General features: G+C 43.5%; 1 protein-coding gene across 1 annotated transcript; it reads right to left on the bottom strand.

Moving 5' to 3' along the window:
• On the bottom strand, window positions 1–22,798 carry LOC109880982 (L-threonine 3-dehydrogenase, mitochondrial). The gene is made up of 9 exons (XM_031836748.1): window positions 22,643–22,798; window positions 16,765–16,960; window positions 15,647–15,689; window positions 15,267–15,337; window positions 8,611–8,760; window positions 8,319–8,491; window positions 8,006–8,096; window positions 4,311–4,580; window positions 1–2,372 (listed from the first exon to the last, which is right to left on the bottom strand). The coding sequence occupies exons 2-9, from the start codon at window positions 16,946–16,948 to the stop codon at window positions 2,233–2,235; spliced, it is 1,122 nt and encodes a 373-aa protein (XP_031692608.1). The 5' UTR covers window positions 16,949–16,960; window positions 22,643–22,798; the 3' UTR covers window positions 1–2,232.
• Between the last annotated feature and the right edge of the window lie 503 nt (window positions 22,799–23,301).

Here is a 23,301-nt window from a genome sequence, read left to right as displayed (position 1 = left end):
TACTGTAGGATTGTATTGATGTTTTAATGTTGACTGTTTTCTGCCCAGGGACTACAGATGAAAATGAACCATCTATATAAAGATGGTGCAATGGCATGTTGAACACGGTCCCTGACAAATACATGTCATATTAAGAGGATACAGAAAAGAGATACTGTAATGACAAAGCAGATTTGTGATTGAAAGAACACACATTTGTTTCCAGACTTACACACAGAAAGCATTGAATTCATTTACAACGATAGCGTCCGAAAAGAAAAACATACAACCACCACAAAACCATTTCCCTTTTTAATAACATCCACATGGACCCATTTTGACGAACAGACAGAGTGAAAACGGACATCCCTGACAGATCACTTACGAACTAACGGAAACAGTCAAATAGGATGCATCCCAAATGGGAAATCCCTTTTATAGTGTATAGGGAATATTTAAGGAATATGGTGGACACTATCTAGGGAGTCGTTTGAGAGTCATTTGTGGAACATTCACACTTTACATACAAGCAGTGCAAGGAGCACATTGATTCAACATCATTCCCAGTCCGTTATCACCAGCAGACAGAATACATACAAGAATGAAATCAGTGGGAGAAAAACCCCCCCAGCTGAAATAACATAAAATAATAGAAAAATGTGAGCTGGTGCTACCACACATCGATATTAAAACACACACGCAGAATTATAACTGTTCAATGATAAAAAAATAATACAAGATTTTAAAGGGTTTCAATCATTCTCTCTTTACTCTAAACTGCATCAAATTACAATGCTTATATGCTAGTAAAACTTAAACTTAATGTGATTATGGCCATACATTTAGGCCCTCTGATACCTGAATTCTCTTATCAAAAACATTTATACAATCGTTAACCCCTTTACAATAGCCTTACATAGCTCACCACAGAGAGAAGAAGGGTTCAAGCACTTAAGATTGACCAATGCTACATTCTTTGATTGTTTGCCTTGAAAATGTCACAATGGTACAATAGAGTGAACAATTCATAGCCGTGCAAGTCAACCTCTCTGAGATGTTTCATCTAAACATGTTCTCACAGACCCTGTGTTCTAACCTCTTTTCCCAGAAGGGGAGAGTCAAACGTCTATTTCTCGAGCGACCAACCTTTACATTGTAGTAGCTTGTTCTGCCACACAGACTGAGACAGACGGAAACAGACAGAGAAAGACAGAGAGGAGAGAGAGAAAACAGTGACTATTTCCAGACCACGTTTCTCCCTCCTCTATAACAACCGTCTTTTTTCGACCACGTGTCTCCCTCCTCTCTAACAACAGACTTCATAGACCACATGTCTCCCTCCTCTCTAACAAGTCTTCATAGACCACATGTCTCCCTCCTCTATAACAACAGACTTCATAGACCACATGTCTCCCTCCTCTCTAACAAGTCTTCATAGACCACATGTCTCCCTCCTCTCTAACAAGTCTTCATAGACCACATGTCTCCCTCCTCTCTAACAAGTCTTCATAGACCACGTGTCTCCCTCTTCTATAACAACAGTCTTCATAGACCACATGTCTACCTCCTCTCTAACAAGTCTTCATAGACCACATGTCTCCCTCCTCTCTAACAAGTCTTCATAGACCACGTGTCTCCCTCCTCTCTAACAAGTCTTCATAGACCACGTGTCTCCCTCTATAACAACAGTCTTCATAGACCACATGTCTCCCTCCTCTCTAACAAGTCTTCATAGACCACGTTTCTCCCTCCTCTCTAACAATTCTTCATAGACCACATGTCTCCCTCCTCTATAACAACAGTCTTCATAGACCACATGTCTCCCTCCTCTATAACAACAGTCTTCATAGACCACATGTCTCCCTCCTCTCTAACAAGTCTTCATAGACCACGTGTCTCCCTCCTCTATAACAACAGTCTTCATAGACCACATGTCTCCCTCCTCTCTAACAAGTCTTCATAGACCACATGTCTCCCTCCTCTCTAACAACAGTCTTCATAGACCACATGTCTCCCTCCTCTCTAACAACAGTCTTCATAGACCACATGTCTCCCTCCTCTCTAACAAGTCTTCATAGACCACGTGTCTCCCTCCTCTCTAACAAGTCTTCATAGACCACATGTCTCCCTCCTCTCTAACAAGTCTTCATAGACCACATGTCTCCCTCTTTTATAACAATGTTTTTTTACAGTATGTACAAAGAAACAACACTAATCCAGCATGACACCGATAAGCACGTCACCGCTGGCCCCTCAGTTGGTCTGTGCGATGCGCGAGTCTGAGCCGATGTAGTTGAGCATGGTCTGGACGAGCTCCGGGAGGTCGTAGTCGTGTTTCCAGCCCCAGTCGTTCCGCGCGTTAGAGTCGTCAAAGTTCATTGGCCAGCTGTCAGCTGAAAAGGGAGAGAAGAGAAGGATTTGTTTTGTTGGGGGCATGTTCATAATTTTGGGGGCGTGCCCATATTGTTGGGGGCGTGCCCATATTGTTGGGGGCATGTTCATAATGTCGGGGGCGTGTTCATAATGTTGGGGGCGTGTTCATAATGTTGGGGGCTTGTTCATAATGTGAATGTCTTTTATTACTGGCACTGACTTCGCTGGCAGCTAGTTATTGAGGAAACATTTGCTTACTATATGTGGTTGTCCGTCTAACTTAGCTTCCTTAAGAATGCACTGACTAAGTCTCTCTATGTAAGAGCTTCTGCTAAATTACTCACTGACTGTAAGTCTCTCTGGGTAAGAGCGTCTGCTGGTCTCTCTGGGTAAGAGCGTCTGCTAGTCTCTCTGGGTAAGAGCGTCTGCTAGTCTCTCTGGGTAAGAGCGTCTGCTAGTCTCTCTGGGTAAGAGCGTCTGCTAGTCTCTCTGGGTAAGAGCGTCTGCTAGTCTCTCTGGGTAAGAGCGTCTGCTAGTCTCTCTGGGTAAGAGCGTCTGCTAGTCTCTCTGGGTAAGAGCGTCTGCTAGTCTCTCTGGGTAAGAGCGTCTGCTAGTCTCTCTGGGTAAGAGCGTCTGCTAGTCTCTCTGGGTAAGAGCGTCTGCTAGTCTCTCTGGGTAAGAGCGTCTGCTAGTCTCTCTGGGTAAGAGCGTCTGCTAGTCTCTCTGGGTAAGAGCGTCTGCTAGTCTCTCTGGGTAAGAGCGTCTGCTAGTCTCTCTGGGTAAGAGCGTCTGCTAGTCTCTCTGGGTAAGAGCGTCTGCTAGTCTCTCTGGGTAAGAGCGTCTGCTAGTCTCTCTGGGTAAGAGCGTCTGCTAGTCTCTCTGGGTAAGAGCGTCTGCTAGTCTCTCTGGGTAAGAGCGTCTGCTAGTCTCTCTGGGTAAGAGCGTCTGCTAGTCTCTCTGGGTAAGAGCGTCTGCTAGTCTCTCTGGGTAAGAGCGTCTGCTAGTCTCTCTGGGTAAGAGCGTCTGCTAGTCTCTCTGGGTAAGAGCTTCTGCTAGTCTCTCTGGGTAAGAGCGTCTGCTAGTCTCTCTGGGTAAGAGCGTCTGCTAGTCTCTCTGGGTAAGAGCATCTGCTAGTCTCTCTGGGTAAGAGCGTCTGCTAGTCTCTCTGGGTAAGAGCGTCTGCTAGTCTCTCTGGGTAAGAGCGTCTGCTAGTCTCTCTGGGTAAGAGCATCTGCTAGTCTCTCTGGGTAAGAGCGTCTGCTAGTCTCTCTGGGTAAGAGCGTCTGCTAGTCTCTCTGGGTAAGAGCGTCTGCTAGTCTCTCTGGGTAAGAGCGTCTGCTAGTCTCTCTGGGTAAGAGCGTCTGCTAGTCTCTCTGGGTAAGAGCGTCTGCTAGTCTCTCTGGGTAAGAGCGTCTGCTAGTCTCTCTGGGTAAGAGCGTCTGCTAGTCTCTCTGGGTAAGAGCATCTGCTAGTCTCTCTGGGTAAGAGCGTCTGCTAGTCTCTCTGGGTAAGAGCATCTGCTAGTCTCTCTGGGTAAGAGCGTCTGCTAGTCTCTCTGGGTAAGAGCGTCTGCTAGTCTCTCTGGGTAAGAGCGTCTGCTAGTCTCTCTGGGTAAGAGCGTCTGCTAAAATAATGTATTCTTACTCTAAAGGCTGTAAAGTTTTGTTGCTAGTTTCTACATTTAACTCAAATATAAATGCTTGGAAGTTCAAGAGAATCTCGAAAGACCCTTCAGTGGCGCATTTAGACAAGGCTCCCTCGTTCATCGATCTTCGATCTCAACGGTATCACCCACCAGTATCAGGATAACTTTTCCCAAAATTACCAGAAATCCCCAGTTGAATGATTAGCCAGAATCAGGAAGGAATCCCCCCACTAGGTTTTCAGGAAATAGGAATTTTGCAACCCACCCAACCAACCAGTCTGAATAAAGGATCAATTAAATGTATTGATCTTACCGATGGCCTGTCTGACTTGATCAATGTCGTAGGTGACCTCCAGGTCCGGCAGCTGTTTCTGGACCTCCTGAGCCAGCTCTTCAGGGGTAAAGCTCATGGCGTTGATGTTATAGGTCCTCATGGAGAGGGTGTCTGCGGGCGCTTCCATCATCTCCACGGTGGCACGCAGACAGTCGTCGATGTACATCATGGGCAGCCGCGTGTCTGGCTTCAGGTTGCACTCAAACTTCCCCGTTTTGACGGCATCATGGAATATGGCTACCGCGTAGTCTGTAGAAAGGGAGGAGGAGAGGTTTAGATAGGTTTGGTCTGATCATAGTAATTGATGACTTTCAATCTATTTAGAGTATACACACTAAGATAGGGCTGTTGACCACCACAGTCACGAGTCAAATTCCATGTGACTGTTGAGTCACGGTAACTAGGTGTCTCCAAAACTGTATGGTACTCAGGGCTCTATTGTCCCTCCATCAGGCAACTAATGGCCTGGTACTCAGGGCTCTATTGTCCCTCCATCAGGTCACTAATGGCCTGGTACTCAGGGCTCTATTGTCCCTCCATCAGGTCCTAATGGCCTGGTACTTAGGGCTCTATTGTCCCTCCATCAGGCCACTAATGGCCTGGTACTCAGGGCTCTATTGTCCCTCCATCAGGTCACTAATGGCCTGGTACTCAGGGCTCTATTGTCCCTCCATCAGGTCCTAATGGCCTGGTACTCAGGGCTCTATTGTCCCTCCATCAGGTCCTAATGGCCTGGTACTCAGGGCTCTATTGTCCCTCTAACCACTCTGACATCAATGCAAATGCGATGGAAAATCAAATCGAACACTTTCATAAGAGCCAGTGAATAGGATCAGCTGATGTGCAGTGAGATTCGGCTCCTCGTAGCTGGTTGATGCATGGGAATGATATAACTGCTCCTATTAGTCATGTTGCGCAACACTTCAATAGGTTACGCAATTACGAGAGCAAACAGAGGGTCCCATCGGCTTTCTATAGGCTAGGCCTACTATATCTATTTCTCAACTTTCTTAATATTAAGCACATTGCTTCTCTTTACAACAGGAGTATAGTTTACCTGGCTGGCATGAAAATAAACCGCAGGGAAAAGTGTCCTCCGTTTGCTATTCAAGTGCTTATGGTTGACGTGTATTTTCTTTGCCTTGGCCCTGTTCTGACAGATGCATAATGGTCCAATCTAAATCTAAACTAATTTCACACATTATTCATTACATGTAAAGACCAGATTAAATTGAGAATAGTCAGTCTGATGAGTGACAATATTATCACTTGTGAATGATGTGTGCAGTCTGAGGCAGTCAACTTTTTCAAATCATAGTTGCATGCATCATGTAGCCTCGTCCATAGACAATCAATTCATAACTCAAATTAATTTCATACACACAGTATGTTATTTAGTATATGAAAAGACCATATTAAATTGAGAATAGTCTGATGGGTGAGAATATTATCACTTGTGAATGATGCCCAGTGTGTGAAGTCTATATGTTTAGATCAGGTTGGTATCACAGCATCATGTAGTCTAGTCTATAGACCTATATGTTTCGATAAGGTTGCCAAATAACTCCAAACGTTGCCAATAGGCCTCGGACCCCTGGAACTTCACAATTGCTCCTGGTGTTCTCCCTACGATCTGGAACGACACCATGTCTTCCCCCTACATGAAGGAGGAGATCCTTCTGACTTAGATAACTAACGTCACATTTCCAAACGATCTCGACTATTCAAAGTTTTAGACTCTCTGGCCAAACAAAGAACATGTTTAAATTCTCACTCTAGTATACATTTGGACCAATCAGGTTTTAGACCAGGACAAAGCACGGTTTCAGCTGCTACTCTTGTTCTAGATGATGTGTTAATTAAGCTGCTTAAGATTATAAAAATCATTGTGCAGCCTTATTTATAGACCTTTTCCAAGGCCTTTGATACTGTTGACCATCACACTCTGATTCAAAGGTTGAAATAGGCCTGGATCAGGTATCTTGCAAGTGGTTTGCAAATTATTTCTCAGACAGGATTCAATATGTAGATGGTGGCAGGTAGCCTAGTGGTTATAGCGTTGGGCCAGTAACCAAAAGGTTGCTGGATCGAATCCCCGAGCTGACAAGGTAAAAAAAAAATATTTAAAAAAAATCTGTCATTCTGCCCCTTGAACAAGGCAGTTAACCCACTGTTTCCCGGTAGGCCGTCATTGTAAATAAGAATTTGTTCTTAACTGACTTAAATAGTGGTAAACAAATGTTTTAAAAAGTGTGATCTTCGATGGTGTTATGTCTAGTTTTCCGGATATTAGCGTACCATAAAGGATTTGATACCAGGTTATCTTGACTACTTCTATAAATAATATTGGTCTTTCTGTTAACTTGTAACAGTCATCTGTTTGCAGATGACTGTTATGTATTCCCATTGTCCCAACTGTTCACTATGTTAGAGCTGCAATCTGATCTTGCTACTTTACAGAAAGCGTACAATATGTCACACATTTGTGAAACGTATGATATGTTACGTAATCTAGCTAGCTGGCTAATGTTAGCTAGCTGGCTAATGTGAGCTAGGCTAGGGGTTCGTGTTACGGTTAGGTTTAGGTTAAAGGGTTAGGGTTAGCTAGAAGGGTTAAGTTTAGGAGTTACGTTAAAGGGATAAGGTTAGGGATAGGGGAAGAGTTAGCTAACATGCTAAGTAGTTGCAAAGTAGCAAGTAGGTGAAAAAATGCTAATTAGCTAAACTTGTCTGTGATGAGATTCGAACTTGCAACCTTCGGGTTGCTAAACGATCGCATTATACGCCCACCCATACCAACCACCCTACTTTCGTTTTTGCTTTAAGTAACCATCTGTCTTATGTAACCATACCAAACGTAACATGTCATACTAATTTGAGTGTCCAGTGTTATGTCTAGTGTATGAGACCAGGCTGTGTCCAGGGGGTTTACTAGCTTGTACATCACACTGGCTACAGAAACAGGACATTCAGGAAAATCTTGGCATAGACAAGACTAACATCCTTACAGATACCAAAGCAACAACCACAACCCCGTCCCAAAGTGAGGTTACCAGGCATGGTGGGAGGGGTGTGTCGAGGAGGGCAGGGGTTGAGACATGGGTTACATACTGCATCACGTTCTCACATCATCACCCTGGCTAAAATTGCTGAAGGCCATAACCATAATGTTCTAGAACATGTCCCTGTTAGATAACCCCCAGCGACACGTGGAAGTCAGGAGGCAGACGTTCTACAACATGTCCCTGTTAGATAACCCCCAACGACACGTGGAAGTCAGGAGGCAGACGTTCTACAACATGTCCCTGTTAGATAACCCCCAACGACACGTGGAAGTCAGGAGGCAGACGTTCTACAACATGTCCCTGTTAGATAACCCCCAACGACACGTGGAAGTCAGGAGGCAGACGTTCTACAACATGTCCCTGTTAGATAACCCCCAGCGACACTTTGAAGTCAGGAGGCAGACGTTCTACAACATGTCCCTGTTAGATAACCCCCAACGACACTTTGAAGTCAGGAGGCAGACGTTCTACAACATGTCCCTGTTAGATAACCCCCAACGACACATTGAAGTTGGGAGGGGTGGACTCAAATAGAGTTATGACAGTGAGGAGCCTGGTGTTCTGCTTTGGTGTGTGTGTGGGGAGGGGGTGTGTGTCTCTCTAACTCACCTGTCGTTCCTCCTCCAGGCTGTGAGTCAGCAGATATGATTCCTGGGTAGCGCAGACAGCGGAAGTCAAGGCCGTAGCGGTGGTGGTAGTACTGTTGGAGGGATGACAGGCAATAAGAGTTAGGATGTTTCACTTATAGTGACATTACAGACCAATGATTTCAGATGATTTGAAGGGGTCAAATTCACCAGGTCAAATTCTTGGTACATGTAAATGGGGAATTAAGGTGATTCTGGTTCTGGACTGAGGTTGAATGGCTTGAGGCTGAATGCTGATTGGTCATTTCTTCTGTATTCATGTGTTTTTATCTCACCTCTCCCATGAGCTCTGCGTGAACCTTGGACACTCCATAGATGGTCCTGGGTCTCTGGACACAGAGGTCAGGGGTCGGGTTCCGGGGTGAGGTGGGCCCAAAGGCTCCGATGGTGCTGGGGACGAACAGACGCAGGCCGTGCTCCGCTGCAATGTCCAGGATGTTGTGGAGCCCTGAGGAACAGGAAGTTCACAGTTACTCTCTTTGGGCACCTCCCAGGCCAGGTTAAAAGGAAGCTTTGGTGTGTTAAGGATCTAGGCTGAGCCAAGATGACGGTTTCTCCATTGCTCACCAGTGATGTTGACGTCGCGAGCCAGAGATACGTTGGCCTCTCCCACGGCGCTGAGCAGGGCACTGTAATGGACCAACCACGTGATGCGGTTGTTCACCACAATCTCACGCAGGTTCTTATAGTCCAGGATGTCAGAGTAGATGAAGGGGCCTGAGGAGAAACAGGAAGCACCATAGAAACAGCAAGCATCAATATAAAACAGTGGTCTCACTTAAAGCCCCAAGTATAATTGTAATGTCTTCTGGATTTTGGATGAGAATTACTAATAGTACTCATGATAACGGTTGGTTAAACAGTGCCCTGGACAATTCCTATAGACTTACTTAGTAGTATCTGGCCCTGCATCAGTCAATGTAGCAGACAGTTCATTACAGGTTATTGACTAACCAATCACCATTCATCAAGCGTTGTAGTAGACAGTTTTGACCAATCAATCACCATTCATGAACTGTTCAAAACACATTCACTTCCTGGTGATGTTCTGTACAAGAAGCTTTTCACAAGGATCAATATCACAACTAACCAAATCATTCCCTAATTTAACTACGGAACCCTCCAGATGTCTTTTCAATTTACATTTCAGAAATGTTAAAGCAAACTACGGACAAGTTTACATTCTCCTGAATTAAATAATTAATAAATGTAACGTTAGCCAAACGGGAATCAGGTTAATGCTTCCTTCCTGGTTGTAACGACTAGGGCTGTGGCGGTCACGAAATTTATTCAGCCGGTGATTGTCAAGCAAATATAACTAATCGGTCTCACAGTAGTTGACCGTTAATGAACATAAACACACTTAGCATCTCCTGGCTTCCACGCACAGCCTACAAGCCACTGATGCAGACCTTTGGAGCATCTACCTTTTAAAAAGTCTAATAAATCTATGTAATATAGTCTACCTACACCATCACAATAAATCCATGTAATATAGTCTACACCAACACAATACATCCATTATTTATTTTAGTCAGGTCTAATTAAGCATGATGTAACATGTACGCTAATAAAAAACTGGTGACAAGTAGCGCCGGAGAGGGAGAGGGGGAGAGGGAGTAGATGTGACAGTACCCCCTGCCTGACATGCGGCTCCTGCCTCAGGACACCAACCAGAGGGACGGTCCCGAGGACCAGAAGTAGACTTGACAGCACCCCCTCCCTGATGCGCGGTTCCAGCCGCAGGACGCTGACCAGAGGGTTGGTCCCGGGGACCAGGAGCAGGCCGGTCGTCTCTGCTGAGGCGCGGGAACCTAACGAGCCGGATGAGGCACGGGAGCCTGACGAGCCGGCTGAGGCACAGGAGCCTGACGAGCCGGCTGAGGCTTACGAACCTGTCAAGCCAGCTGAGTTTTGAAAGCCTGACGAGCTAGCTGAGGCATCCCCAGTAACTTTGGTAATGGAAGCCTGACGAGCCAACCAAGGCTTGTGAACCTATCAAGCTAGCTGAGGCATCCCCGGTAACTTCGGTAATGGAAGCCTGACGAGCCAACCAAGGCTTGTGAACCTATCAAGCTAGCTGAGGCATCCCCGGTAACTTCGGTAATGGAAGCCTGACGAGCCAACCAAGGCTTGTGAACCTATCAAGCCAGCTGAGTTTTGAAAGCCTGACGAGCCAGCTGAGGCATCCCCGGTAACTTCGGTAATGGAAGCCTGACGAGCCAACCAAGGCTTGTGAACCTATCAAGCCAGCTGAGTTTTGAAAGCCTGACGAGCCAGCTGAGGCATCCCTGGTAACTCTGGCAGCGGCCCATGGACCCGATGTCACCAGTAAAAATAAAAACTGTTTCTTCCCTTTGGTGAGGCGTTATTCTGTAACTTGTACGCTAATAAACGGGATGCAAGTACAGGGAGTGAATTTAATAAATGAAGGAACATGGAACAAAACAAGAAACATGAATCATACAACCAGAAACATGAGTCATACAACCAGAAACATGAATCATACAACCAGAAACATGAATCATACAACCAGAAACATGAGTCATACAACCAGAAACATGAATCATACAACCAGAAACATGAGTAGTGTACAGACATGAATCATACAACCAGAAACATGAGTCATACAACAAGAAACATGAGTAGTGTACAGACATGAATCATACAACCAGAAACATGAGTAGTGTACAGACATGAATCATACAACCAGAAACATGAGTAGTGTACAGACATGAATCATACAACCAGAAACATGAGTAGTGTACAGACATGAATCATACAACCAGAAACATGAGTAGTGTACAGACATGAATCATACAACCAGAAACATGAGTAGTGTACAGACATGAATCATACAACCAGAAACATGAGTAGTGTACAGACATGAATCATACAACCAGAAACATGAGTAGTGTACAGACATGAATCATACAACCAGAAACATGAGTAGTGTACAGACATGAATCATACAACCAGAAACATGAGTAGTGTACAGACATGAATCATACAACCAGAAACACGAGTAGTGTACAGACATGAATCATACAACCAGAAACATGAGTAGTGTACAGACATGAATCATACAACCAGAAACATGAGTAGTGTACAGACATGAATCATACAACCAGAAACATGAGTAGTGTACAGACATGAATCATACAACCAGAAACATGAGTAGTGTACAGACATGAATCATACAACCAGAAACATGAGTAGTGTACAGACATGAATCATACAACCAGAAACAATAACGCCTGAGGAAAGAACCAAAGGGAGTGACAGATATAGTGGAGGTAATCAAAGAGGTGATGGAGCCCAGGTGAGTCTCGTGAGATGCAGGTGAGCGTAACGATGGTGATAGGTGTGCATAATAATGAAAAAACTGCCGACAACGAGCGCCAGAGAGGGGGAGAGGGAGTAGACATGACACATGATATGAAGAAAGTTATTTCAGAAGAACAGAATAGCATATTCTGAGTTGTCCTTATGTTAGGTCCTGATCAATTGAAAAAAAAGCTGAATAAAATCGAATGGATATTTTCTCCAAACGATTTGAGGGAGTGTTGCACATGCAGCTATTCTGTGTTGAGAGGTTAACAAAGACACAGGTATTTTGATTCTTATACATTGTAAGGTTGCATGATGCGACTCGGGTCTTTCTCACAGGCTACAAGTGAAGACAGACACATCGGGGACGCATCCTTATCCAATTCCGAGGCGCATATTGAAGATATTGGAAGAACTGTCCACATTTACTTTTCGTCAGCCAACTAAGATGAGTAGACCTAACGAACAGCAAAAACACTAGCCTCTGTCAATCTACTTATCCCCCATAGTACAAAAGTTGACCTATTCTATTCTGTGAGAGAAATACATATTCCAAACATAGTCGGGGACAGTTGTGGGATGTGATAGAGCCCAAATTAATACAACCACTAGCAATGTGGCTGACGCAACAGATCAAAACACTAAGCTTTCAATATTGATAAACTATTAGTCTATTTCTCCATATTATAAGTGATGCAATGCTCACATGGCAGTAGGTAGAAGTAGGTACATGGCAGTAGGTAGAAGTAGGTACATAGCAGTAGGTAGAAGTAGGTACATGGCACTAGGTAGAATTAGGTACATGGTAGAAGTAGGTACATGGCAGTAGGTAGAATTAGGTACATGGTAGAAGTAGGTACATGGCAGTAGGTAGAAGTAGGTACATGGCAGTAGGTAGAAGTAGGTACATGGCAGTAGGTAGAAGTAGGTACATGGCTGGCAGTAGGTAGAAGTAGGTACATGGCAGTAGGTAGAAGTAGGTATATGGCAGTAGGTAGAAGTAGGTACATGGCAGTAGGTAGAAGTAGGTACATGGCAGTAGGTACATGGCAGTAGGTAGAAGTAGGTACATGGCAGTAGATAGAAGTAGGTATATGGAAGTAGATAGAAGTAGGTACATGGCAGTAGGTACATGGCAGTAGGTACGTGGCAGTAGGTAAAAGTAGGTACATGGCAGTAGGTAGAAGTAGGTACATGGCAGTAGGTACATGGCAGTAGGTAGAAGTAGGTACATGGCTGGCAGTAGGTAGAAGTAGGTATATGGCAGTAGGTAGAAGTAGGTACATGGCAGTAGGTAGAAGTAGGTACATGGCAGTAGGTACATGGCAGTAGGTACATGGCAGTAGGTAGAAGTAGGTACATGGCAGTAGGTAGAAGTAGGTATATGGAAGTAGGTAGAAGTAGGTACATGGCAGTAGGTACATGGCAGTAGGTAAATGGCAGTAGGTAAAAGTAGGTACATGGCAGTAGGTAGAAGTAGGTACATGGCAGTAGGTAGAAGTAGGTACATGGCAGTAGGTACATGGCAGTAGGTAGAAGTAGGTACATGGCAGTAGGTAGAAGTAGGTACATGGCAGTAGGTACATGGCAGTAGGTAGAAGTAGATACATGGCAGTAGGTAGAAGTAGGTACATGGCAGTAGGTACATGGCAGTAGGTACATGGCAGTAGGTAGAAGTAGGTGCATGACAGTAGGTAGAAGTAGGTACATGGTAGTAGGTACATGGCGGTAGGTACATGGCAGTAGGTAGAAGTAGGTACATGGCAGTAGGTAGAAGTAGGTACATGGTAGAAGCTTTCAAGCGCTAATCTTTCATTAGCGGAAATCACCATTATCAAAAGCGAACGCAAATGTGATCATGCATGTTATGCTTTTATTATAAAGGTGAATTTTTATGGTCAAAATTATCTTCCCCAAAACTTGAAACTCACGTGTTGTTTATGTATGTAGTTAGGCTCTACACCCCTTATAAAGCGGATTAATGTGCTTAATTTTAAGAAGTTATTTGGCCACTTTAGTTGTGATACTAACCTTATTAAAACATATAGGCCTATGGGCTAGGCTACATGAGGTGTGGTACTAACCTTATAGGACTATGGACTAGGCTACATGAGGTGTGATACTAACCTTATAGGACTATGGACTAGGCTACATGAGGTGTGATACTAACCTTATAGGACTATGGACTAGGCTACATGAGGTGTGATACTAACCTTATAGGACTATGGACTAGGCTACATGAGGTGTGATACTAACCTTATAGGACTATGGGCTAGGCTACATGAGGTGTGATACTAACCTTATAGGACTATGGGCTAGGCTACATGAGGTGTGATACTAACCTTATAGGACTATGGGCTAGGCTACATGAGGTGTGATACTAACCTTATAGGACTATGGGCTAGGCTACATGAGGTGTGGTACTAACCTTATAGGACTATGGACTAGGCTACATGAGGTGTGGTACTAACCTTATAGGACTATGGGCTAGACTACATGAGGTGTGATACTAACCTTATAGGACTATGGACTAGGCTACATGAGGTGTGATACTAACCTTATAGGACTATGGACTAGGCTACATGAGGTGTGATACTAACCTTATAGGACTATGGGCTAGGCTACATGAGGTGTGATACTAACCTTATAGGACTATGGACTAGGCTACATGAGGTGTGATACTAACCTTATAGGACTATGGGCTAGGCTACATGAGGTGTGATACTAACCTTATAGGACTATGGGCTAGGCTACATGAGGTGTGACAATGATTAAAAAAAGTTGCAAAAAAGGTATTATTTCTTATATTTCTTATTCTGGGCATCATTCATACGTGATAATATATAATTCACTAGTGATAGGCTAATATTGTCACCCATCAGACTATTCTTGATTTAATCTTGTTTTTACATGTACTACATAATATTCATGAATTGTGAAATTTGTTTGATTAAGAATGGACCATTATGATTCACCTGTCTGAAACAGGGGCAGCGGGAGAAAATGTGATTTTCCCCGTGGTTTATTTTCCATGCCAGCCAGGTAGGTTCCTGTGTAAAGACTAGCAATGTGCTTAATATCAGAAAAGTTGAGAAATACATAATAATAGGCCTAGCCTATAGAAAGCTGATGGGATCCTCCTCTTTTTAATAGAGGCCATCACACTATTTTATCACGCAATTGCATAGCCTATTGAAATGTTATGCAACATGAGCTCATGGGCTCTCATGAAGTGTTTAAATTTGATTTTCAAATACATTTCCATTGATGTCAGAGGGACAATAGAGTGGTGAGTACCAGGCAATTAGCAAGTTTAGTAGGCTACTAATGACCATCAGCAGCATCAGAGCTTGGAGAAGCCTAATTATTGAATAAACGGTCACGTGGAATTTGACTGCCTTCATGACTCGTGACCGCCTGTGTGGTGGAAATACGGTCACCGAAACAGCCCTAGTAACGCCGTAATTTAGCCCGTTAGCTGGTGAGCTGATCAGACGCCAACAGAATATTTACACAGTCTGGTGAATGAACAACCTAGAACAACCTAGTCTGACGTCAACCCAGTGTGATGCAAATACAGCCAGATCGGTAGATAGACAGACCGGTCGACTTCAGTAGCACAGTAAACCACCATCCTACTTCAACACATGCCATTGTGTGCATGTAGTCTCACCTCACAGACGTCACGCCGTATTCACAACAGACCAATTGAGTAATACTCTTAAGTGTCTCAGAGTAGAAGTGCTGATCTAGGATCAGGTCCCCTCTGTCCGTGAAATCTTGGTTATTCACTGTGATCTAAAGGGCAAAACTGATCCTAGATCAGCAGATGCTTGAAACTGTGTATAACGTCTGAGAGGTTATATTGTGTTGACATGTTGTGTATCACTCACCGCTGTAGAAAACGTGGCTTGGAGGCTTCCTGATATCTGACAGGATTACATTCTTGTTTCCAAACCGCTTCCTGTGAAACAGGAAGTTACATTTAAAAACACAAGAAGAAGAAGAACTTAAACATTCCCTCCTAAAGACTACGTTCAGTGGTTGGTTCTTGATCACTGGGTTACCACAGTGCTTTGAAAGCTTTATGTATGCTATACAAAGGCTTTATAAATTGTAGTTTGTTTTTAAGTGGGACCTAGATTAAGTACTAATAATAAGCATCCAAATATGATCCTAAATGAATGTATACCATATGTATATACTGTTAATAACCAACAACACTTGTAGAAGGGCAAGCATACGCTATTACAGAACACTGTAATGGTCTTACCTCAACCTTTTAGCCAGCCCTACTCCCAACTGTCCAAGGCCACCTGAGGGAGGGAGGGAGTGAGGGAGGGAGGGAGGGAGTGAGGGAGGGAGGGAGGGAGGGAGACAGAGACAGAGAGACAGGGAGACAGGGAGACAGAGAGACAGAGAGACAGAGAGACAGGGAGACAGGGAGACAGAGAGACAGAGAGACAGGGAGACAGGGAGACAGAGAGACAGAGAGACAGGGAGACAGGGAGACAGGGAGACAGGGAGACAGAGAGACAGAGAGACAGAGAGACAGGGAGACAGGGAGACAGAGAGACAGGGAGACAGGGAGACAGAGAGACAGAGAGACAGAGAGACAGGGAGACAGAGAGACAGAGAGAGAGAGACAGAGACACAGAGACAGAGAGACAGAGAGACAGGGAGACAGGGAGACAGAGAGACAGGGAGACAGAGAGACAGGGAGACAGGGAGACAGAGAGACAGAGAGACAGAGAGACAGAGAGACAGGGAGACAGGGAGACAGAGAGACAGAGAGACAGAGAGACAGAGAGACAGAGACAGAGAGACAGAGAGACAGAGACAAAAGACAAAAGGTATTGCTATTAGAGGAAATTAGAGACCTCGTTACAGATCAGCAACATGACGACAGGGTTGCCGTGGAGATCAGGATATGTCAGGTTAAGTCAGTCGTAGAGAATCTACATCGGAAAAGGAGAGGCCCTAGCTTCACACCTACAGCGGTTCAGTTCAAACTACAAACAGCTATCTGTTGCTTGGGAGTCTCGATTAGGTTAAGTTAGACAACGTGTCTTTACTTAGATAAACCATAGATAGAGGTCCTATTGTGTTAGGTTGTAAGGTTGTGTAATTAAGGTTTGCTTCCCACAAATAGAGCTAAGCCTGTCTGTTGCTTGAGAATCCTTGTTAATGTTCAGTTAGACAAAGCTCATCTTATTCAGAGAGAAATTGTGTTATTGAGGTTCGTCCCACAGACTACAGCTAGCTTGAGAGTCGTTAGAGGAAGATGCTTCTTCAAATCATTAATAAGAGATTCTATTGTGTTATGTTTCTTCCTTTAGGTGATCTCTCGGGGGGGGGGTCTTAACTGAGTGATTCATTGATTGGTCTTACCTGTGATGAGCACCTTGGGGTGGTCCGTCTCGGAGAAGGACACGGAGTGGAAGCTGGCGTCCGAGGTGACCTGGCGGGGCGAGAAGCTGATGGTCCGTACGGCCACTGTGATTGGCTGACAGCCACATCCTGGGTTCAGGAGGGCCTGCTTAGCCACCTTGCTGAGAGTTCTAATAACAGGCATCTTGACAGTCACCTAAAGGAGGAGGATGGAGGGGGGGGGGGGCATTGTAAGGACCCCACTCACCTGAATACTTTACAAATAAGTAGAATGCTTTTGTTGTCAAGGACTCAAACTCAGAATCCATTAATACATGTTTTCATTTGCTGCAGATACAATTAAAACATATTGATCATCAATCAGATGCATTGATCCACCATCAATCAGATGCATTGATCCACCATCAATCAGATGCATTGATCCACCATCAATCAGATGCATTGATCCACCATCAATCAGATGCATTGATCCACCATCAATCAGATGCATTGATCCACCATCAATCAGATGCATTGATCCACCATCAATCAGATGCATTGATCCACCATCAATCAGATGCATTGATCCACCATCAATCAGATGCATTGATCCACCATCAATCAGATGCATTGATCCACCATCAATCAGATGCATTGATCCACCATCAATCAGATGCATTGATCCACCATCAATCAGATGCATTGATCCACCATCAATCAGATGCATTGATCCACCATCAATCAGATGCATTGATCCACCATCAATCAGATGCATTGATCCACCATCAATCAGATGCATTGATCCACCATCAATGAGATGCATTGATCCACCATCAATCAGATGCATTGATCCACCATCAATCAGATGCATTGATCCACCATCAATCAGATGCATTGATCCACCATCAATCTTTTGCTAATTTGCAGCATCTTAGATGGGCAGGTATTGGGCTGAATAAATAAAAGTTATATAAAAAATATATAAACAGAAGGGGGGGGGGCAGAAAGAAGAAATCTGAATACTTTACAGTAGAGGAACCTCTGTCATAAAATCCTACAGCAAAACAATTGACATGTATGTGTTCCTGAGAGTCTCACCTTTGCACATATTAAGATGTTGGGACACTACAGACAGAAGTTGTCAGATCGGCTGTACCGACTTCAGATGCTTGTGGGGGTCTTAGAGCAAAATAAGGAATCGTGTTTGTGAGAGTCTCACCTTTCCATAGATGAGACCCTGTAGGCCAAACCGTTCGAACACTACAGACAATTTTGTGAGAAGGCAAATTTTCGGAGTGTCTCATGGTCTGACCAACACTGCTCTAGCTCTGTCACAGCAGATGCGGAAGTGCAACATAAGCTTGTGGTGGATTGAGACGCATCCAATGCAAAACAAAACAGATGTCTATAGCTTAAACTGACGGATTTTGCTGGGGATTTTTTTTTTTAAATGTAGATTTCCGCGTGGGTGCAGACATCGACCTTAGGGGGTTAACTTATTGTCCTGCTGAAAGGTGAATTCATCTCCCAGTGTCTGGTGGAAAGCAGACTGAACCAGGTTTTCCTCTAGGATTTTGCATGTTTCTGTTTCTTTTTTTGTCCTGAAAAACTCCCCAGTCCTTAACAATCACAAGCATACCCATAACATGATGCAGCCACAACTGTGCTTGAATATACGGAGAGTGCTACTCAGTAATGTGCTTTATTGGATTTGACCCAAACATAACACTTTGTATTCAGGACAAAATGTTAACTGCCTCACCATATATTTTGCAAATGAGATGCATTTTCTGTACAGGCCTCATTCTTTTCACTTTGTCAATTGGAGTACTGTAACTACAATATTGTTGCTACGTCCTCAGTTTTCTCCTATCAGCGTCAGATCGTTTAATGGTCACATGTACAGGGTTGCAGGTGAGATTACAGGGTACAGTGAAATCTCAGCCTCCCCCACTCCAACATGCAGGATTAGTGAAATAATACAATGAAAATGGTAATAAAACAATATAGATAGAATCACAACCATTAAACTCTAACTGTTTTTTAGTCACCATTGGCAACATGGGGAAATCCCTGAGTGGTGTCCTTCTTCTCCGGCTACTGAGTTAGGAAAGATGCCTGTATCTTTGTAGTGTCTGGGTGTTTTGATACACCGATAACATATTGCAGCCTGAATTTAAATACATTTAGTTAATTACATGCCTCAAATGGTGATGTTCACTGACCATTCAATATATTTTTTTCCAGGCTCAGTGTTTTCACATGCCTACAATCATAAGGGCAAATAATAGTAGCAGGCGTGCAAAACCACTCAAGGTGCAAATATGGTGCAGCTATGACTCGCTCTCGTCCCGCTATGACTCGCTCTCGTCCCGCTATGACTCGCTCTCGTCCCGCTATGACTCGCTCTCGTCCCGCTATGACTCGCTCTCGTCCCGCTATGACTCGCTATGACTCGCTCTCGTCCCGCTATGACTCGCTCTCGTCCCGCTATGACTCGCTCTCGTCCCGCTATGACTCGCTCTCGTCCCGCTATGACTCGCTCTCGTCCCGCTATGACTCGCTCTCGTCCATCTATGACTCGCTCTCGTCCATCTATGACTCGCTCTCGTCCATCTATGACTCGCTCTCGTCCCGCTATGACTCGCTCTCGTCCCGCTGTGACTCGTAATGTATCTAACTCTAGCCTAGTCTAGTCTAATTTGTCTAATTCAATAAACACTGTTCATTTGGTCTGCGTCTGCCAAGAACATTCAAACATATAGTGTAGTGTAGCCATGTAGTGATTGGCCTCATTTTCTCCACAGTTGCAACATAATAAATTGTCCTTGATACTCATTTTACTCACTGAATGAATTCCTCTTTCAAGGTAAATTAGAAATTTGGATTTCATAACATATTATACGTTTTGCAATTCGTACCATTTGTACATTTAGAAAATTCGTAAACATACTGTACAAATTGTAATTTGTAACATATCATACGGAAAGGATGACAGACTAATTAACTAATTAATACAAAGCCTACCATACAAAACGTAATGTATACTAAAGATTTACGTACAGAATAATACGAAATGCCCTGAGAACACGTTGAGCCAAGGACAGGCTATGTAAACGCAGCATTCCTATAGCCTAAGGCTTTAGTTAAAGTCGGAAGTTTACATACACTTAGGTTGGAGTCATTAAAACTTGTTTTTCAACCACTCCACACATTTCTTGTTAACAATCTATAGTTTTGGCAAGTCGGTTAGGACATCTACTTTGTGTATGACACAAGTACTTTTTCCAACAATTGTTTACAAACAGATTATTTTCACTTAAAGTTCACTATATCACAATTCCAGTGGGTCAGAAGTTTACATACACTAAGTTGACTGTGCCTTTAAACAGCTTGGAAAATTCCAGAAAATGATGTCATGGCTTTAGAAGCTACTGATAGGCTAATTGACATAATTTGAGTCAATTGGAGGTGTACCTGTGGATGTATTTCAAGGCCTACCTTCAAACTCAAGGCCTGCCTCTTTGCGTGACATCATGGGAAAATCAAAAGAAATCAGCCAAGACCTCAGAAAACATTGTAGACCTCCACAAGTCTGGTTCATCCTTGGGAGCAGTTTCCAAACGCCTGAAGGTACCACATTCATCTGGACAAAGACTAGCACGCAAGTATAAACACCATGGGACCACACAGCCGTCATACCGCTCAGGAAGGAGATGCATTCTGTTTCCTAGAAATGTAGGTACTTTGGTGCGAAAAGTGCAAATCAATCCCAGAACAACAGCAAAGGACCTTGTGAAGATGCTGGAGGAAACAGGTACAAAAGTATCTATATCCACAGTAAATTAGTCCTATATCGACATAACCTGAAAGGCAGCTCAGCAAGGAAGAAGCCACTGCTCCAAAACCCTCATAAAAAAAGCCAGACTATGGCTTGCAAACTGCACATGGGGACAAAGATCATACATTTTGGAGAAATGTCCTCTGGTCTGATGAAACAAAAATAGAACTGTTTAGCCATAATGACCATCGTTATGTTTGGAGGAAAAAGGGGGAGGCTTGCAAGCCGAAGAACACAATCCCAACCGTGAAGCACAGGGGTGGCAGCATCATGTTGTGGGGGTGCTTCGCTGCAGGAGGGACTGGTGCACTTCACAAAATAGATGGCATCATGAGGATGGAAAATGATTTGGATATACTGAAGCAACATCTCAAGACATCAGCCAGGAAGTAAAAGCTTGGTCGCAAATGGGTCTTCCAAATGGACAATGACCCCAAGCATACTTCCAAAGTTGTGGCAAACTGGCTTAAGGACGATAAGGTCAAGGTATTGGAGTGGCCATCACAAAGCCCTGATCTCAATCCTATAACTGATCTAAGACAGGGAATTTGTACGAGGATTAAATGTCAGGAATTGTGAAGAACTGAAAAACTTTAAATGTATTTGGCTAAGGTATATATACAATTCCGACTTCAACTGTATTTAAACACAGCATACCTATAGGCTAAGGCTCAGCCCGCCAATGTTTTTGTTGTTGTTCAGAATCACTATGAAGTAGGCTATAGCATCTAGAACACAGAAGGATGTGTTTAATTTCTGTCTCTTAATTGACCAAGGTTGCACCCGGCCCTGAGTGCCATTACGTTTCCATAGATCGTGAGTTTCAAATAAATGTTTATTTGTCACATGCTTTGTAAACAACAGGTGTAGACTAACAGTGAAATGCTTACTTACGGGCCCTTCCCAACAACGCAGAGAGAAAGAAAATAGAGAAATAATAGAAAATAAAAACAAGTAAAAATAAATACACAATGAATAATGATAACTTGGCTATAGACACTGGGTACCAGTAATAATAAATACACAATGAGTAACGATAACTTGGCTATAGACACTGGGTACCAGTAATAATAAATACACAATGAGTAACGATAACTTGGCTATAGACACTGGGTACCTGTATTGAGGGGATGTGCAGGAGTACGAGGTCGTTGAGGTAGATATGTACACGTAACATATTGATATGCACTATTGAGTCGTGTCATCTTACTGTGCAAAGGGAATGCATGCAGGCGGCTATACAAGCTGCAAATGCGTCAATTTCCTCCTTTACTCTATTTAATAGAGAGAAGGCAACAACAACAAAAAACTGGGAAAATGTGCACTTTGTTCATGAAACACCATTTACCACCACCATGCTAGAGTAGGTAATGCTAGTCCCGGGTGTTGCATGTCACTTTCAACCAATCAATAATTTTTCCCGCCTTCTCGCCATTAAATCGAGTTGAGGAAATTGATGCCTTTGCAGTTGAATGGAGAATGTTTTATGTAAAGAATTGGTCCACGGGGAATAAATGTATAGCATGCTGCATACATTCCCTTTGGAAGGTAAGATGAAACTGCTCAATATCGCCATCTACCGGGCTTTGGTCCAACTCCTCACACTGGTTTATATGAACGGTGTCCTGGGACTGATTGGAAAAGCCTACAACGAGCAAAGGCCGCGTATCGGCCACGTAACGGAAATGCTATAAACCACATTGGCAGGTTTTAATTTCAAGCATTAGTGTTATATCTTCTTCTCTATGACGTCTTATTTGCTTAGGATAGTTTTTTTTTGGAGGGAAGGTTAGATGTGCCAACAGTTGAATCGATCGAGTTGTTTTAATTGTACTAGATTGCTGATTTCGAGAAATGTTAACAATAAGCGACAGTCTCTATAATATAGTTATTTATATTACGTCCTTAAAATAAGTTATTTGCGCCAGCATAAAAAAAAACCTCAATGTTGTCCCATGTAATTGTCCTTTTTGCTTCAAGAAATTTGAATAAAACCCCAATTCAGTGTACACAACATATCTGCTTTAACTCAATACGTTAAAATGAATAATTACTCACCAAAATAAATAGTCTGGATCTTTATGAAATTCGAAGAGTGTTCTTTGTTTCTTTACGCCTTGGTTAGGTATGCTTCTCCCCAAGTTTGGCTGGTCCGTCCTATTCGCTGTCAGCTAGACAAGCTATACGACGCTCGTAAGTTTTCATAAATTATGTCTCAGCACCAGGCGTTATATATCAGCAGAAGCCATCTGGGTTCAAGAGAAGCCGGTTTCCCCTCGGATTGGCGGAGCCTCGGAGGTGCGGTCCCACTGCCGCGCCGAGTCCACACCCACATGACGTCAATGAGTGGAGTGTTCTGTCAGGATATTGACTGAGCCTGCACACCAACTCAACGACTATATGTGAAAATCTGAGGCCCCACTCAAACCTAACCCGTAAATATAGAAAATGCACTATAGGCTACAGTCAACACGGCAGAACGATTTTTGACAGGGGGTGCAGGATTTTTCGTTGTTGCCTGATTTAGTTTCTGCTGATAATTTCCGTCATTTTGTAAGGCTTTTTGTGAGTCAACTTGTCTATAATTAGATACATACAGCTTATCTTTTGTCATTATATTTTGCCCTAGAAGACTAAATCAACCCTTGTTCAACAGAATAATGTAATAGGTCGATAGAATAAATGCTTAAATCTAGTTGACATCGGTAAAGTTCTCG

This window comes from Oncorhynchus kisutch, linkage group LG12 (genome assembly GCF_002021735.2).
Source record: "Oncorhynchus kisutch isolate 150728-3 linkage group LG12, Okis_V2, whole genome shotgun sequence".
Lineage (NCBI taxonomy): Eukaryota > Metazoa > Chordata > Actinopteri > Salmoniformes > Salmonidae > Oncorhynchus > Oncorhynchus kisutch.
This window is presented reverse-complemented; position numbering and strand designations above follow the sequence as displayed.

Excerpts from the sequence above, each read along its gene's own strand:
- LOC109880982 (XM_031836748.1), bottom strand. The coding sequence starts at position 16,948 with ATGCCTGTTATTAGAACTCTCAGCAAGGTGGCTAAGCAGGCCCTCCTG. Across the intron at positions 8,761-15,266 it reads AAGCCACGTTTTCTACAGCG|GCCCCTTCATCTACTCTGAC; the intron begins GTGAGTGATACA and ends GTTTCTCCTCAG. Across the intron at positions 4,581-8,005 it reads GCCTGGAGGAGGAACGACAG|ACTACGCGGTAGCCATATTC; the intron begins GTGAGTTAGAGA and ends CCCTTTCTACAG.